This window comes from Stenella coeruleoalba (assembly GCF_951394435.1).
Source record: "Stenella coeruleoalba genome assembly, chromosome: 10".
Classification (NCBI taxonomy): Eukaryota; Metazoa; Chordata; class Mammalia; order Artiodactyla; family Delphinidae; genus Stenella; species Stenella coeruleoalba.
In genome coordinates this window covers 7,738,223-7,755,198 of record NC_137156.1, presented here as the reverse complement: position 1 = coordinate 7,755,198, position 16,976 = coordinate 7,738,223, and the positions used below count along the sequence as shown (strand labels likewise).

At 43.5% G+C, this 16,976-nt stretch overlaps 2 protein-coding genes across 2 annotated transcripts in view; both read right to left on the bottom strand.

Annotated features, from left to right (window-relative positions):
• Positions 1 to 645: 645 nt before the first annotated feature.
• LOC307193545 (N-acetyllactosaminide beta-1,6-N-acetylglucosaminyl-transferase-like) overlaps positions 646 to 16,976 on the bottom strand; it is a 56,479-nt gene continuing 40,148 nt past the window's right edge. The window contains exon 3 of the mRNA XM_079935688.1: positions 646 to 722. Within this exon, the coding sequence (XP_079791814.1) occupies positions 709 to 722 (14 nt within the window). The 3' untranslated portion in view covers positions 646 to 708. The remainder of the gene's footprint in view (positions 723 to 16,976) is intronic.
• Positions 14,896 to 16,623, bottom strand: LOC307193546 (N-acetyllactosaminide beta-1,6-N-acetylglucosaminyl-transferase-like). Its single transcript, XM_079935689.1, has one exon. The coding sequence runs from the start codon at positions 15,865 to 15,867 to the stop codon at positions 14,926 to 14,928; it is 942 nt and encodes a 313-aa protein (XP_079791815.1). The 5' UTR covers positions 15,868 to 16,623; the 3' UTR covers positions 14,896 to 14,925.

Here is a 16,976-nt window from a genome sequence, read left to right as displayed (position 1 = left end):
AACCCGTGTTTGCCCACTTTTAATTTATATGTTAGAACAGCATAGGCTAGGAGAGCCATCCATGATTTTTTTCTTTTTTCTTTTTGGCCACACCATGCAGCATGTGGGGATCTTAGTTCCCTGACCAGAGACTGAACCCGTGCCCCTGCAGTGGAAGCGCAGAGTCCTAACCACTGGACCGCCGGGGAAGTCCCCATGATTTTTTTCTTTCAAGCCGATTTCTAGCTATCTGGAGGTGTGATTTTACGGTACAAATAGTGCTTTTTTCTCTCTTCCCCCTAGCACACGCCTGTACAAAGACCTAACTATACATGTACCACATCAGCACTGAATTCTATTCATAATTCCTCACGCATCTTTCCTTGGTTTAATTGCATATACTAATGCAAACTTCATTATACCTTCATAATTGTTCTGGGACTTGTTTTTCCATTCTCAATTAATTGCTATCCTGGAGTTGAGAAAGAAACTGAGGAAACACAGGCTTGAGCAAAAGCTAGATTTATCATGTTAAAATAGTGAAAAGGGCACCAAAAGGACTGGGTCTGATGAAGTTTTTGTTGGCGTGGCATGGAGAGGCAAAGTTGTATCGGCAGAAGAGGTTAGTAACTGAGGTGAGATGGTATCATTTCTTGGTCTCACTGCCGGCTGCTCTTTGGAAGGTCATTTCTGTGTGGTTTGCATTGTTACTGAAGCAGGTCAGATGACTCAGGGATTCCTTCCTTAATTATAAAATATAGGATTTATTTTATTATTATTATTTTTTATATTTATTTATTTATTAGGTTGCACTGGGTCTTAGTTGCGGCACGCATGTGGGATCGAACCTGGGCGCCCTGCATTGGAAGCGCGGAGTCTTATCCACTTCGCCACCGAAGAAGTCCCTATAGGGATTTCTTTTTTTCCCCTGGAACTAAGAGTATTTCACAAGAAAGTAAAGAAGGGTGATAATCTAATCCACTTTGGACAACCGGTTAAGTTATTCTGTTCTGGGTGGCTAGATGGTTTTTAAATGAAGCCTTTTATTTATTTGTCTATATCTATCTATCTATCTATCTATCTATCTATCTATCTATCTATCTACCTATCAGTGATGATTATGACGCTAAAGAGAAGAAGAAGATATTTCCGAAGCACATCTTTCACTAAAACAACAATTCTCCCATAATTGAGGAGTCCTCCAAGGGGGTTCACTGGGGAAAATCCACCTTCTCCTGGGACCCAATCATTTTATTTTCTATCCCGTTCATCTAATTAGCAACAGGAGAAGTTGCTGTCTAGATTACGGATGCAAAGCATGATTTCAAATTCTCATCTCAGAGCGGGTAAGAAGTTTAACACACAGAATTTTCTAGGCCTAGGTGGCAGGTCCAGGAGGCGGTGGTACTAGATCATATCATGGTAGTGTGAGCTGAAGTGATCTACATCTGATTTTGATGGAGCAAAGGTGTCATGGAAACAGTTCCTGCATGCTAAAGGATGCTAAGCAAATATTTGCAAAAGACAGTCTACACAAATCCCCAGAGGCAAATGTCAAAGCCGGTGCAGGTAGGAGGCAACCTTTTAGTAGCAGAAATGTAGCCATTAGTACTATGAACAGCCTGAAACTGGGGGGCTTAGAAAATGAACAATCAATCATCCCACAAAAGTCACAGCCAATTAACATTTCAGGATGAAACTTACCACTGAATTTACCTGTGGAAATTAATTACTTAACCTTGGAAGAACTGACTCATTGTTTCAGCAAAACACTTGTTTCCAAAAGCCAAACTGGTGTGCCTGTGACTTGAGGTTAAGGATAGTCTAGGTCAAAAGTTTGCAAACTTCTGTTTGACATCTCATTACATGGAGGGGTTGTTAACATACAGGTTGCAGGGCCCCTGCCGCAAGACATCAGTTAGTTTTAGGTGGAATTTAATTATTTCCATTTCTAACAGTCTTGAGACGAAAAGTTTGAGAACCAACGGCTCAGATGCCAAAACTCTATGATTTTTTTTTCCTCAATGACCCCACCTGATCTGTTTCCCTAGGACTAAACAATATATTGTAAACAAAACAAAACAACCAATATTTCAGGATAAACAATACTGTATAATTTGGAAATACTTAATAAACATGAATTCAAATGGTGGATAGGGCTTCCCTGGTGGCGCAGTGGTTGAGAGTCCGCCTGCCGATGCAGGGGACACGAGTTCGTGCCCCGGTCCGGGAGGATCCCACATGCCACGGAGCGGCTGGGCCCGTGAGCCATGACCGCTGAGTCTGCGTGTCCGGAGCCTGTGCTCCGCAGCAGGAGAGGCCACAACAGTGAGAGGCCCGCGTACCGCAAAAAAAAAAAAAAAAAAAAAAAGATTTCCTTTGGAAAGTTAATTGGTACTTTTAGGAAGAATGGCAGAAAATGGATATACAGAAAGGTGCTAGTTGCTGTTATTTAAATGAGAGAAACCCTAGTTGCAGGTCATCCTGCCCCAAATGCATTTTCTAATTTACTGTATACACTGTGCACACCTGTGCATAACCCCAGTCTTTCACAAAATATAGATTAGGACTATTTACCGACAAACAGTGATGTTTTGAGTATCTAGTGTGCCATAAGCTGAAATGGAGGAGGGTGCAGGAGAAGGATACAAACTTTTTTAAAAAGAGAAAGAAAGAGAAAAAGTCAGAAAATACCGTATATCGGTGCAGACACACACATGCATGCGCTCCTGGTGGAAGCGTGAATTGGGACCACCCTGGAAAACTGGCAGTATCTACTCAGGCTGTGCACAGACATATCCTCTCCCCCAGTAATTCCATCCCCAGGTATTTGCATTTGCGTACATGTTTATCAAAGGACGCATAGCTCAACATTCACTGCAGCCGTGTTCATAACAGACCCAAATGCCCACCAATGGTTGTTATACAGCAGGGTTTCTCTACCTTAGCACTACTGGCATTTTGAGCTGAATACGCCTTGTTTGGGGGGGCCGTCCTGTGCACCGTAGGATGTTTAGAAGCATCCCTGGCCTCTACTTACTAGATGCAGTAGCACCCCTTGCCCCCTCTCCCCAAGTTGTGACAACCAGTAATGTCTCCAGATATCGCCATTTGTTCCCTGGGGGGCAAAATCATCCCCCATCCCCAACCACACACACCTCCTTCTCTCTGCACAGCAACAAGAATGAATCAGTAGAACTGCCTGCAACAACCAAAAAAGGAATCTCACAAACATAACACTGAGCAAAAAAAGGCAGAGAGAAAAAGGACATGCTGTATATTTCCATTTCTATAAAGGACAAAAACAGGTAAAAGTATCTATGCTGTCAGACATCAGGGTAGTGACTGGGATGCTGGTTATTTCTGTGTCTTGATGCTGGTTGCATGGGTGTGTCTAGTTTGTGAAACTGCATCATTCTGAACCCTAATGATATGTGCACTTTCTATGTTATATAATCTCACCAGAAATGAATGAATGAATGAATAAATAATGAGTCAGAGTCCTTCTCCCAGAAATATTCTTCCAGCGGAGTCTCCCAGGTGAATGGGGATCAGGTGTCTTTCTGGGAATAACTAGTATTTATGGTTATCACTTCTTTTTTTTTTTTTTTTTTTTTTTTTGCGGTACGCGGGCCTCTCACTGCTGTGGCCTCTCTTGTTGCGGAGCACAGGCTCCGGACGCGCAGGCTCAGCGGCCATGGCTCACGGGCCCAGCCACTCCACGGCATGTGGGATCTTCCCGGACTGGGGCACAAACCCGTGTCCCCTGCATCGGCAGGCGGACTCTCAACCACTGCGCCACCAGGGAAGCCCTAGTTATCACTTCTAATTAAATACTCTGCAGGACCACATACCAGAGCCCACATCACTTCTTCCCTAAGCAGACCAAGGCTGTTTCCACTCTGGCTCCTGACACCAGCCACCCTCAGCCATGACCCGACGACCTCTCCTTCCTACCAGTGGGCAATGCCCAGCAGAAAGGGAGTCAAGAGGAAACAGAACAGGAGGTCAAAAGTGAATTTAAAAACCCCTTGTGTGGCTTTGATCCCTCAACCAGGGATCAAACCCGTGCCCCCTGCAGTGGAAGCGCAGAGTCTTAACCACTGGACCAACAGGGAAGTCCCTGGACCAGCAATTTTACTTTTAGAATCTACCCAGGAGAAATGAAAACATGTGTCTATACAAGGACTTGCACAGGAATGTTGACAGCAGCATTATTCATAATGGCCGAGGAGTAGAAACAACAAAAGTTTGACAACAGATGAATGGATAAACAAAATGTGATCTACCCACAAAACAGAATAGTAGTCATCTGTATAAAGGAGTGAAGTACTGATTCATGCTACAACCTGGATAAACCTCAAAATCATTACATTAAGTGGAAGGAGCTAGACATGAAAAAACATATATGGCTTGATTTATATGAAATGTCCAGAAAAGGCAAATCTACAAAAACAGAAAACAAAGGGTTGTAAATGGGCGTGAGGTTTCTTTTGCAGGTGATAAAAGTATTCTAAATTAACTTGGGGTAATGGCAGTGCACCTGTAAATATACTAAAAATCACTGAATTGTGTACTTGAAACAGGTGTTTTACGGTATGTGATTTATACACCTGAATTACATACCTCAATTCTGCGGTGTGTAAATTACACCTCAATAAAGCTGTAAACTTAGAGGAAAAAGGAAGTTTGTCCAGTGCCTCAGATTGAGAAGAACTCATGTCATGGTGATGTACCTGCCTCCTTTTGTAGTGACTAGACCGGGATTGGTTGTCACCTGTCAGTGATTTGGGCAGTAAAAGACTTTTGGGTTTGCATGAAAGCAACACTGTTGCAGGAAAAAGAAAATGGGGCGCGAGAGGATGGTCACATCCCGGGGTCTCAGGCGAGTCCCTGGGACGGGCTGCCAAGTGAGGGACCTTGGCTTCGTGCAGGAAGGAATTCAAGAGCGAGCCGAAGTACAGTGAAAGCAGATTTTTTCAAACAGATACACACTCCATAGGAGAGAAGCCCCAGGGTGAGGGGTTGTTAGTTTTTATGGGCTGGGTAATTTCATCGGCTAATGAGTGGGAGGATTATGCCAGCCATTTTGGGGAAGGGGCGGAGACTTCCAGGCATTGGGCCACCGCCCACTTTTTGGCCTTTTACGGTTGGTTTGGGAACTGTCATGGCGCCTGTGGGTGTGTCATTTAGCTGATGCATTACAATGAGGCTCAAGGTCCACTGGAAGTCGAATCTTCCACCATCTTGGGCTTAGTTGGTTCTAACCAGTTTACGTCGTGTCCTCAAGGGCTCTGTCATTCTTTAACCTGTCTCAACACCACGCCTTTTTTTTTTTTTTTTTTTTTTTTTTTGCGGTACGCGGGCCTCTCACTGTTGTGGCCTCTCCCATCGCGGAGCACAGGGTCCGGACACGCAGGCTCAGCGGCCATGGCTCACGGGCCCAGCCGCTTCGCGGCGTGTGGGATCTTCCCGGACCGGGGCACGAACCCGTGTCCCCTGCATCGGCAGGCGGACTCTCAACCACTGCGCCACCAGGGAAGCCCACCACGCTTATTTTATAGTAGCAACATAGGGGAATCAAATTCAGTCTGACGCCCAGTACTGTGTGTGAGCCGAGGCTCGCAAAGATAGAAATCTCACTCTGTCTCTCCGTGACTCTGCACTCTGTCAGGTCTCCACAGATACTGAAACATCAATAAACCCTCAGAAGAAGATAAGGGCTACCAGGGAGGAAAAAAGAGCACAGAGGACAAACTCTGCCTGAGGGTGGTGCGAGGTCAGAGATTTCACAGAGCTCAGTACAGTTCACAGCTGGGCCCTCAAAGATAATCAGGATTTCTCTAGGCAAAGAGGGGCCCAGGGGAAAAACTGGCTGAAAGGCCAGGCGGTCTGCTTAGCAATTACACATGGAATTCAAGTGGTAGCAAAATAAAGCACTTTACATTTTCTGAATATTTAAAATCAGAGCTTCTGGTCTTCCCTGGTGGCGCAGAGAGAGGTGGTTGAGAGTCTGCCTGCCGATGCAGGGGACGCGGGTTCCTGCCCCGGTCCGGGAGGATCCCACATGCCGCGGAGCGGCTGGGCCCGTGAGCCATGGCCGCTGAGCCTGCGCGTCCAGAGCCTGTGCCGATCCACAACGGGAGAGGCCACAGCAGTGAGAGGCCCGCGTACCGCAAAAAAAAAAAAAAAAAAAAAAAAAAAAAAAAAAAATCAGAGCTTCTCAGGGTCAAAGTGACTGGCAGATTCCCTTAATTGTTGATTTTACTTTTCTAGCCCTGAACTAAGACAGTTTCAATCCCCTAAATGCATGAAGACGGTGATGTATGCTGACCTCAGCAATCAGATGCCCCCTAACTCCTGCAGACCCACCCACACTCCCAAAGTTTTCTGATGGATTTAGCATAGGTGGTAAGGATGCCTGCCCTTTGGAAAAGGAAGTAGGGGGCAGGATTCCTGCCCCAGGGCCTGCTTAGAGGCTGAAATAGAATTGAAAATAACAAAATAAACTTTCTGCAAAACTGCAGGAGAATTTCCTTCATTTGGAGAAAATACCGTGTTTAAGAGAAGCAGAGGGCTTCCCTGGTGGCGCAGTGGTTAAGAATCCGCCTGCCAATGCAGGGGACACGGGTTCGAGCCCTGGTCCGGGAAGATCCCACATGCTGCGGAGCAACTAAGCCCGTGTGCCACAACTACTGAGCCCATGTGCCACAACTACTGAAGCCCACGTGCCTAGAGTCCATGCTCTGCAACAAGAGAAGCCACCGCAGTGAGAAGCCCGTGCACTGCAACGAAGAGTAGCCCCTGCTCACCACAACTAGGGAAAGCCTACACGCAGCAACCAAGACCCAACGCAGCCAAAAATAAATTAATTAAAAAAAAATTTTTAAAAAGGAGGGAAGCAGAATTGTACTCTTTTCTCTCCCATTCATTGGCTCCTCATTCAACATTCTGCTTTGGCCACTCAACTTCTGGCCAAGCCAGAAGTCTAGGTCCTGGTGCCAATCATCCAGTTCACGTTCTCACTTTTGGGGTACAGGAGATAGGGGTGAGGTAGGGAAGTGGGGCTGAGGGCGACCAGGACCCACACACCCAGTTAAGATGCGATGGAAGTGGCTCTATGACCGAAGTAGGAGTAAAGTGGGTGGGCAGGGTGGCTGCTTCTGGTAGGGGGGAAAGGAGCAGAGAAGCTTCTCTGAGGAAGCACGTGACATCTCAGCTAGATCTGGAGAACAAGCCAGGATGAGCAGCAGAAGCAAAGAGCATTTCAGAACAAGGGAACGGCATGAGCAAAGGCCTGCAGACCGTTTGTCTTCTAGGTTGTTAGGATGACAGAAGCCTGGCAGAGTTAAGAGGCTCTCAACTGATCACAGAATGCTGCTTCCTAATAAGAGGAAAGAGAAACCAGCCACTTAAGGCTCTACACATGTGATGTTGCTAAGAAAAGCAACAGCTGAGGGGTAACCTCTGTGGGCCACATACCCAGTTTCTAGCAAAAAATTATCCCTGTACCTTCAAAACCAAAGGTTCTTCTCTCTCTTTTCTTTTTTCTTTGATCACACACAGAAGCTTTAAAATTGTAACACTAAAAGTTCAACAATCCACATCAAAGAAGTTCATCTGGGCTTCCCTGGTGGCGCAGGGGTTGAGAGTCCGCCTGCCGATGCAGGGGACACGGGTTTGTGCCCCGGTCCGGGAAGATCCCACATGCCGCGGAGCGGCTGGGCCCGTGAGCCATGGCCGCTGAGCCTGCGCGTCCGGAGCCTGTGCTCCGCAACAAGAGAGGCCACAACAGTGAGAGGCCTGCGTACTGCAAAAAAAAAAAAGTTCATCTGTTCCCCCTCTCTTTGAACATTTAATGAGTTTCTTCAACGGACCGGGTACAATTTGTGTACTGTCTAATCCTTCCCACAGTCTGACAAGGAGATTTTTTTAAAAAATATTTATTTATTTATTTGGTTGCACTGAGTCTTAGTTTCAGCAGGCGGGCTCCTTAGTTGTGGCATCCAAACTCTTAGTTGCGGCATGCATATGGGATCTAGTTCCCTGACCAAGGATCGAACCTGGGCCCCTTGCGCTGGGAGCAGAGAGTCTTATCCACTGTGCCACCAGGGAAGTCCCCTGACAAGGAGATATTTTGATGAGAATCAGACTCAGAGAAATTAAGCATCTTGCCCAAAGTTATGCAGACTGCAGGTGGCAGAGCCAGGACTGCTTTTAAATCCCACCAGCAAATTGGGAGCCACCGTCTGATGCTGCAGAGTAAACAGATCTTTATTTAGATCATTTGTCAAAAACACTCTACAGTTGCTTAAACCTGAAATGCATTCAACTGGTGACCACTGATTTTAGTTCAGTTGAGCCTAATTCCTATTTTTTTTTGTCTTCAATCTCCTTTTAGCTTCCTTAGTATGAAATTAAGATAGGTCACCATAGGAAGAAATGTTATTTCTGAATATGAAGTATTAATAATATTTTCATTAAATTAATGAAATTTTAATATTAATTTGATATTTTAAAAGTCTTTATTGAGATAGAATTGACACACGGCACTGTATAAGTGTAAGGCATATGGCATAATAATTCGACTTATATACGTCACGAAATGATGACCACATAAGTTTAGTGAATACCATCACATAGACACAAAAGAAAAAGAAAAAATACTTTTTCCTTGTGATGAGAACGCTTAGGATTTACTTGAAGAACTTTCATAGAGAACATACAGCAGTGTTCATTATATTAATTATGACGTACGTTACATCCCATATTTATCTTATAAATGGAAGTTTGTATCTTTTGACTGCCTTCATCCAATTTCCACCCCCATGTAACCACAGATCTGATCTCTTTTACTATGAATTTGTTTGTTTTTGAAGTATAATTGACCTACGTTAGCTCCTGTTACACAGCACAGTAATTTGCTATTTCTACACATTTCAAAATAATCTCCACGATAAGTCTGGTTACCATCTGTCACCACCCAAAGATATTACAGTGTTATTGACTCTGTTCCCCATGCTGTACGTTTCATACCCGTGACTCATTTATCTTGCAACTGGAAGTTTGTAACTCTTAATCTCCCTCACATATTTCTCTCCATCCCCAAACCTCCTCCCCTCTGGCAACCACCTGTTTGTTCTCTGTATCTACAACTCTGTTTTGTTGTTTTTTCATTTGTTTTGTTTTTTAGATTCCACATATAAGTGAAATCATATGGTATTTTTCTTTCTTTATTTGACTTATTTCACTTAGCATAATACTCTCTAGGTCTACCCATGTTGTCACAAATGGCAAGATTTCATTCTTCTTTATGGCTGAGTAATATTCCTGTGTGTGTGTGTGTGTGCGCGCGCGCACGCGCACGTGTGTGTGCATGCGCACGTGTGTGTATACCACATCTTCTTTATCCATTCATCTGTTGATGGGCACTTAGGTTGTTTCCATATCTTGGCTATACTAAATAATGCAGAAATGAACTTAGGGGTATATACTGATACATGTTTTTGAATTAGCATTTTTGTTTTCTTTGGATAAATACCCAGCAGTGGGATTGCTGGATCGTATGGTAGTTCTATTTTTAATTGTTTTGAGGAGAGATGGTATTTCCTTGAAAAAGAACTCACAGATATCCCAACTCACTGATTTCCTTTCCTATGCAGTTGACAAAAGTCAGTATTTCCAGCAGATACAAAAACAGAGATTGTTCAAGCTAATAGTAAAACTTATCCCCCAAATTTCCTTCCCCTGCAAGTCTGCCCATACACGCAGTGATGTGTTTGAGAAACATAAATTCCCTCTGGACATAGCAAGATCCCAGCCAAATCCTTGGGGCCACGACTACGAGTTCCCAGAAGCAGCTTTATTTAGATCTGTTCTTCCTCCCTCCTCTCAAGGTTCCAGCATTCGGCACCTCAGCACTGCATCTGTACGTATAAAGGGACTAAAGCAAGTAGCCAGCCTCCAATAATGACAGAGAGTCCGGCCAGTATGGACTCTATAGCAGAGACTCAACAAGCCTCCCCTTTCAAGGGCACATGGGTACATACAAGACAAAGAATTCCAGAAGGGCTGGTCCATAGTCTGGTTCCTGGGGGGGGGGGGGGGGGGAATAAGAAGCAAGTAGAATCTCTCTTCCAAGCCCACGATCTCCAATTTTCTTCTTTTCTCTATTCCTTCCCCATCAGATATCTTGGCATTCCTTTTTTCTCCCTTCTCCAACAAAACCTGCTCTCAGATTTTTTTTTCTGAGATTTTTTCAGAATGAGAAAGGAGGAAAGGCTCTTTTCTCATTCATTCATTAATATGAATTTGAAATAAGCTCCCACTGAATCATATCAGAAATATTCCTTTGTAGCAAGTGGGGCAGAAACCACTGGTCAGTTTTGAAATCTTTAAATCCACGGACCACATGATGAACGAAGCATGCCCACTGAAAGCCCCTGTCACAGGCAGAGCCATGCAGCACATGACGTATAACTCATAAGGGAAGTAGGAGGCAGTGAACTTGAATGCCTGGCTGGTAAAAGGATCTTTTCTCCAGTTGGAAGTCAGCCACAGCTGAGTCAGATGAGAAACTAAAATGTGGCCATCTTGTTGTAGACGGATTAACAAATGGAACTGGGGAGGAGAGAGGTGGGGGGAAAGTGGGGGAAAGATGGAGGGAGGAGAAGTGGGGAAGGCAGGAACCCTCATTTCACAACAGCTGGTGAAGTCTGGTGGGCAGTATCTTTCAAGGCCCCTGTGAATTCTCTTTGTATAACACTTCTGTCCTCATGGTCCGCTTGAGTGGACCACCCAGGAATTCTCATCTTCCAAGAGGCTTCCAGAGGACCTGTCATGGCCAAAGAGCCTTACTATGTATGAGGAGACCACGTTTTGTTTTGCGTTTTGACACTGCCACCCTGGCGACACCTGACCCGAATGGTCTGGGGCCTCGATGGAGGGCAGCGCGTCTACACAGAGGTCAGCCACAGCCCAGGAAGTGGCCTGGAATGAGAAAAGGGATGCTCGTTGTACAGTGACAACTCGACCCACAGCAAGCCTCTCTGGGAATAAATATCTGCAGGAGACAGAGGAATTACCATCAACGGGAACAGCCCAGAATCTGGCTGGAGACACAAGGGGAAGGCATTGAAAGTACAAGCCGCGGGGCCCACAAGCAAGTGAAAACTCTGAAGCAGAGGTAAGACTTTCATATAAGTAAAAAGAAGCAGAATGAAGATGCTGACACACGAGCACGGCCGACTTCTCCGCGTGGCTCTCGGACGGCACCACTGCTGGCTGACCGTTCTCCCCAGAGCAGGGAGGACACCTGGCTGCCTGCTCTGTCCACTACAGTAGCCACGGGCACAACTGATATTTGGGGTATATTGGGTTAAATAAAATACATGATTTAAATTCATGTGACCCGTTAATTTTTGTTTCTTTAATGTAGCCACAAAAGACCTGAAATTACACATGTGGCTCACACTGTATTTCTATCAGGTGGTGTTCTAGTTCCCCATGAGGCCGTTTCAACCGCGAGATCTTTTTTCTTCTGTCCTATTACTCCTTAGAGAAACCTAATAAGCCCCAATCACTGCAATCAACTAGAACAATCTTAAAATGTCCAGAACAAACAACGAACATACGCATGCATCAGCAAAGAGTGACCCTCAAAAGAGAAATGACCCAGATTTTCACATAGCAGGAGGAACAGTTAAACAAGACAGCCACCTAAGTTTCTGATTCCCTTACCTCCTCATGACTAAGCCCTACACTCAGGCCTACCTCAGGTCCTGCAAGAGTTGGCTGGACCAGTGAAGGGCCACAGGCCTCTAACGAGGATCCCATACCCATAACGCAGAAACAATTTTAAGGGCTCACTCTTTTAAGTTTTTGAAATGCGTGGAGCAGTCCATTTGTTTTCCATTGTTTTGCTGATCTGTAATTGCTGGTATTTACCAGAGGTGTAAAAATCTAGTTGCAATAGAGAAATCATGTTGAGAACTCAACACTTCTGTTCAATACATTGATTAGAATCATTAGTTAGTATAACGAACTTCAGAGCGGAAGAGACTCACAGGCCATCTTGTCCGACACTTGATAATTGAGTTCCTTGACAGGGTTTCTTCAGCCTCTGCTTCCGAATATCCCTTGGGTTTGTTCACCACTGAGGAAGCTACCCATTCTAATCCCAGATCCGTGGGTTCTTTTATCTCCCACCACTGACCCTGGATTCTTCTTCCAAAACTACAGCATTGGTTCAATTTCTGTCTCCTGGGCAAACGTTTTAATTATGTGAAGGCAGTGATCCCTTTTCAAGTCTTTTGCAGATTGAATATCCTTTTTGTTTGTCTTGGTCCCTTCTTTGAAAAATGGGGTCTAGCCTTTTAACCTTCTTGGCTACTCTCTTTGGAATCTGCTTTGTGAATGTCTCCCCTTACAGGTTGGTGCCCAGACCTGAATGGTCAATACATATTTGGTCCAAGCAACACAAAAGTGAGAAGAGGGCCTTTTTACCTCCCTTATTCTGGGTACTACAATCCCATATAAACAGCTTAATGGTCATGACTCCCCACTTCAATTTCTTGAGCCCTGATTTCTTTTTTGACCGTGATCTCTGCCAAAAGAAGTCCTTTTATTTTTTTTAATTAAAAAAGTAATAAAAAATAAAAATTTTTGTTGAAGCATAGTTGATTTACAATGTTGTGTTAGTTTCAAGTGTACAGCAAAGTGATTCATATATATATACACATATATATATATCTTTTTTCAGATTCTTTTCCATTATAGGTTATCACAAGATATTGAGTATAGTTCCCTGTGCTATACGGTAGGTCCTTGTCCTGATTTCTTTTTTAACAATTGTTTATTTATTTATTTTAAATTTATTTATTTTTGGCTGCGTTGGGTCTTCATTGCTGCGCGCGGGCTTTCTCTAGTTGCAGCGAGCGGGGTCTACTCTTCCTTGCGGCGCGCGGACTTCTCATTGTGGTGGCGTGGGCTTCAGTAGTTGTGACTCGAGGGCTCTAGGGCGCAGGCTTAGTAGTTGTGGTGGGTACACAGGTATAGTTGCTCCGCAGCATGTGGGATCCTCCCAGACCAGGGCTCGAACTCGTGTCCCCTACATTGGCAGGCGGATTCTTAACCACTGAACCACCAGGGGAGTCCTGTCCTGATTTCTTTCATCACTAGGACATTACCCCTTCCCGCTTTGGGAAAACCACAGATTTAAAAAGCATTCTATCATAGCTGCCTTCTAAGTAGCTGTATTTCCTTTGCTTTTATGCCTACACCAGTCCTCTATTACTAGGATTTTAGAATATTATTCTTTTTTTGCTATTATAAGTGACACTATGATGAAAATACTTTTAAATTAATCTTTTCCTTATCTCTGTTTATTTTTTAAGAATAAATCCCTAGGAGTAAAATTAAGTAAAAGGATATGAACATTTTCAAAGCCGTTTGGTATATAGGTGCCTAATTGTCCTTCAGAAAGACTGTGCAGGTTTATACTTTTTCTAGTGGTCTGTATTGGAACACTCATTGCCCATCCTGGAGTTAGGTTTTTTTTTTTAACACCAATTTGAGAAGTAAAGAATTGTAATCATTTATTTTAATTTGTATTGGTGGTAAGCATTGGTATATGATTGTTTAGCATATGTATTTCTACATGTCATGGTTAATCTGATGTGTTCCTTTTTCCTATTTGTGAGATGTATTTATGTGTTAAAGATATTAACCTGGCTGTATGTTGTTTCTTTTGCAACTACTTTTTCCCCAGTGGATTTTTCTGTTTTCACAATTTTGCCAAGTATTACCAAGGAAAAAAAATTTAAAAAAAAAAGCATTCTAAGTCTAGGAAGCTTTGTATACAAACATCAAAAACAAGCATCCACGATGGTTCACAGCCCTGGCTGTTCCTGAGAATTTCCCGGAGGCTGAACAAATACTGAAGTCCACATCTACCCAGGAAATCAGGAAATGCATTTTTAAAAGCTCCAGGCGACTGTAATATGTATCCAGGGTTGAACCACTAATCTCAAGAAACCATGACCTTGATGCTCATGTTGATTCAAGTTAGTTTTCCTTTGAAAACTGAATCTGAAATGTGAATTGAAATGTGAATCTGAATTTTTATTTCAAATTGAACTAGCAGAACTGAATTAGTTCACTGTAAACAACTGGAGATTATTCAAGTCATTTGGAACTTGGACCAAGGAAATGTGGAGTTAGTTTAGGAACAACTGAGACCGAATTGAAAATCACCTTAAAAGAACATCAGGCTTAGGCAACCTGGTTTATAATTGGCATGTTTGCTTACTAGCAGGGTAATTTGAGCACATCATATAACCACACTGGTTTCATTGTCTATAAAATAAAGGCGCTGGTCTAGGAAGCTTTAAGACGCTCTAAATTTTGGACTCAGTTCCAGGAAAGAACGTGCAAATGAAAATTGTTAAAGTTGTATCTTGCTCTCATTTTGAAATGATCTGAATTTAGCTATTGGAGCTTCAATAGGGGCAAAGGTATTATTTACGTGTTCAAATTGCTGCTCAAATTTATCATATTTATGCCTGATTTTAAATACCATCACATTTAAAGGAGAATTGTGTTTAATCTTTCATTCACCAGTCAGTGTTCCTCAGTTCCTTGCCATGTCTCAAGACTACAGCACATATTCGAAGTGGGTCTATGGGCTCAGAAAGGTAGCTTGGTATGTCAGCAAAATCAAGTCAAACAGTCAGTCTCTACCTCTGCCCTAATCACTATGCCTCAGTTTCTTCATCTGTAAAATGGAGATGAGTTATATCACCCACTCTGTGAGCAGAGCTGCTGTACAGATTTTTTTAATGAATAGTTGAAACTGTAAAGATCTTTAAAAATGTTAATTTTTTTTTTACTATTTTTCAGTGGTTCGTTCCGTATTGGCCACGCAATGTTTATTCATAAAAACGAAAGTTAAGAGACATACATACCAGGAATCCTATTGAGTGTGACCCAGAAATGTTCATCAGGACTGTAGGTGTCCTTGGACCAGGACAGTAAGTCAAGTGCCCGCTGGTCTTGGAGGACAAAATTAGCGAATTCCCTCGTGAGGGCCACGTAGGCAGTGCCAAAGTAAATAGTCATGTTGTGAGGAGGTGGAGTTTTCAATTTCGCGGTTTTAATCATGTAGGAATTTCTTTTGCTCAATAGTTCCTGGTGGACATATTTAGTCCGACCAATAGCATGATCGGGAGGCAGCACCCCTGGGGTGATGTTTTTCCCTTTAAATCCTTTCAGATACTGAACTATCTCCCTGTTGGTTTTCAGGGGGAAATCTTGCCCACAGGTGTTGATGGCATATTTCCACGGAACCTCAGAGCCTGCAAGATCTTTGATGCAGTTCAGGTCAGCCTGGAGCCTGGAAATCCCACCGTAGACCACGGGCTCCATCTTGGAAGCCAGAAAAGCATTTGGGAAGCAGCTCAGTAATTGCTTCACTGCATCTTTAAATGGATCTGTTGCCTTTTCATCCACATGAACACAGTAGACATTTTGGGGCATGTAAATTGCCCTGAAGAGTCTCTCAAAAGTGCCAAAATCTTTGTGGACGGTCATCATGTAAGCCAAAGGGAAGCCAGCCTCTTCTTCAGAGAGTGCTTCTGTTATGTACTGACTTTGAGCTATGTACTCATAACAGGTAGATTCACTGAGGGCAGTTTTCAATGCATTCTCTGTTGGGTAAAAAACCTTCCCCTTAAAAATCTGACGACAGGCTTCTGCTAATAGCGAAGCATTGGACAGAGATGCTCCCAGGAAATTTTTATTCTCCCATAACTCATGATTGTAAACAAACACAAAAATCAGACCAGTGACCAGAGACACAAAAAAAAGACACTGCTTCCAAGAGCCCATCATTCAAAACCAGGAAATGAGTAAAATGTCTCTTGGGATCTGATCAGAGCGTAGGTAGATTTAACTTACATTTTCTCCAGAATCCATAACCATCCTTTTGGTAGGCGCAGTTCTGATCGGCTGTTCCGTAACCTTCCAGTTGAGCATGCTTGTCCTTTCTTTCTGTCTTCCTTTTCTCCTCGTTTGCCACTGCATTGCATTTCCACCTTTCTGCCTCACGTTTCTGAAGTAACTCTTTGGGATTTGCTTTGCTCAGTCCCCACACCCCCTTCCTGCAACCTGTTTCTACATAAAAACAAGTTGCCTCAGGGAGGTTTTGACTCCAATGTGTCCACCTTTCCCTACAGGAAAATCACCAAGGGGTGAACTGACTATTCTGAAAGCCATTGCTCTAAGACTTTAACCCCAGCCTCTTCTCCTGGCCAAAAGGTTGGCAACTCTGTCAGCTCCAACTTCCTGTTAATCATTGTGTTCAACTGACTGAGTTTGTTTGCTTAAACAGCACTGCCAAGTTAAAAGCGTGGGTTCTAAGCATGTGAACACTGCCTGGGGAGATATTCTGTCAATAAATATTTAGCGCTTAAAAATTAATCACTTAACCTTGCCTTTTTCCACACACGCCCCCCTCTCCATATTGGCTGGCTATGCTATTAAAGCACCGCATATGACTAACTGTTGAGCCATTCTTTCCAGCACTTAATTTTCTCTGCTAGGAGGTAAGGTCCTTAAAAAGGCACATTAGCAAGTGAACCTCCCCACCTAACTGGTCACAGTATGATGAATAAAGGCTAATGAAAAAAAAAAACCCAACCCCCCAAAAAACTGACAGCCCATTGTAACCCCCAAATTGCTAGAGCTGAAGTTAGTGAATGTCAAGTTTATTTCACCCAAGCCCAGGGAGGATGCAGGGAGAGGCAGGAGAGAAGAATCATCTCAGTTTGGGATGTTTTAGAACTTAAGGAGACAGGCTCTCAGATTCATATATATAAACCATTCCAAACTATTAGATTCATATATATAAACCATTCCATTTCCCTACCTGTAAAACATGAGAATAATTTTATCACCTTCATAGGTCAGTCGTGAGAATACAATGAGAAAGCGCATCAAGG

What these genes read in the sequence shown, in the direction of transcription:
- LOC307193546 (XM_079935689.1), bottom strand. Translation starts at nt 15,867, where the DNA reads ATGATGGGCTCTTGGAAGCAGTGTCTTTTTTTTGTGTCTCTGGTCACT.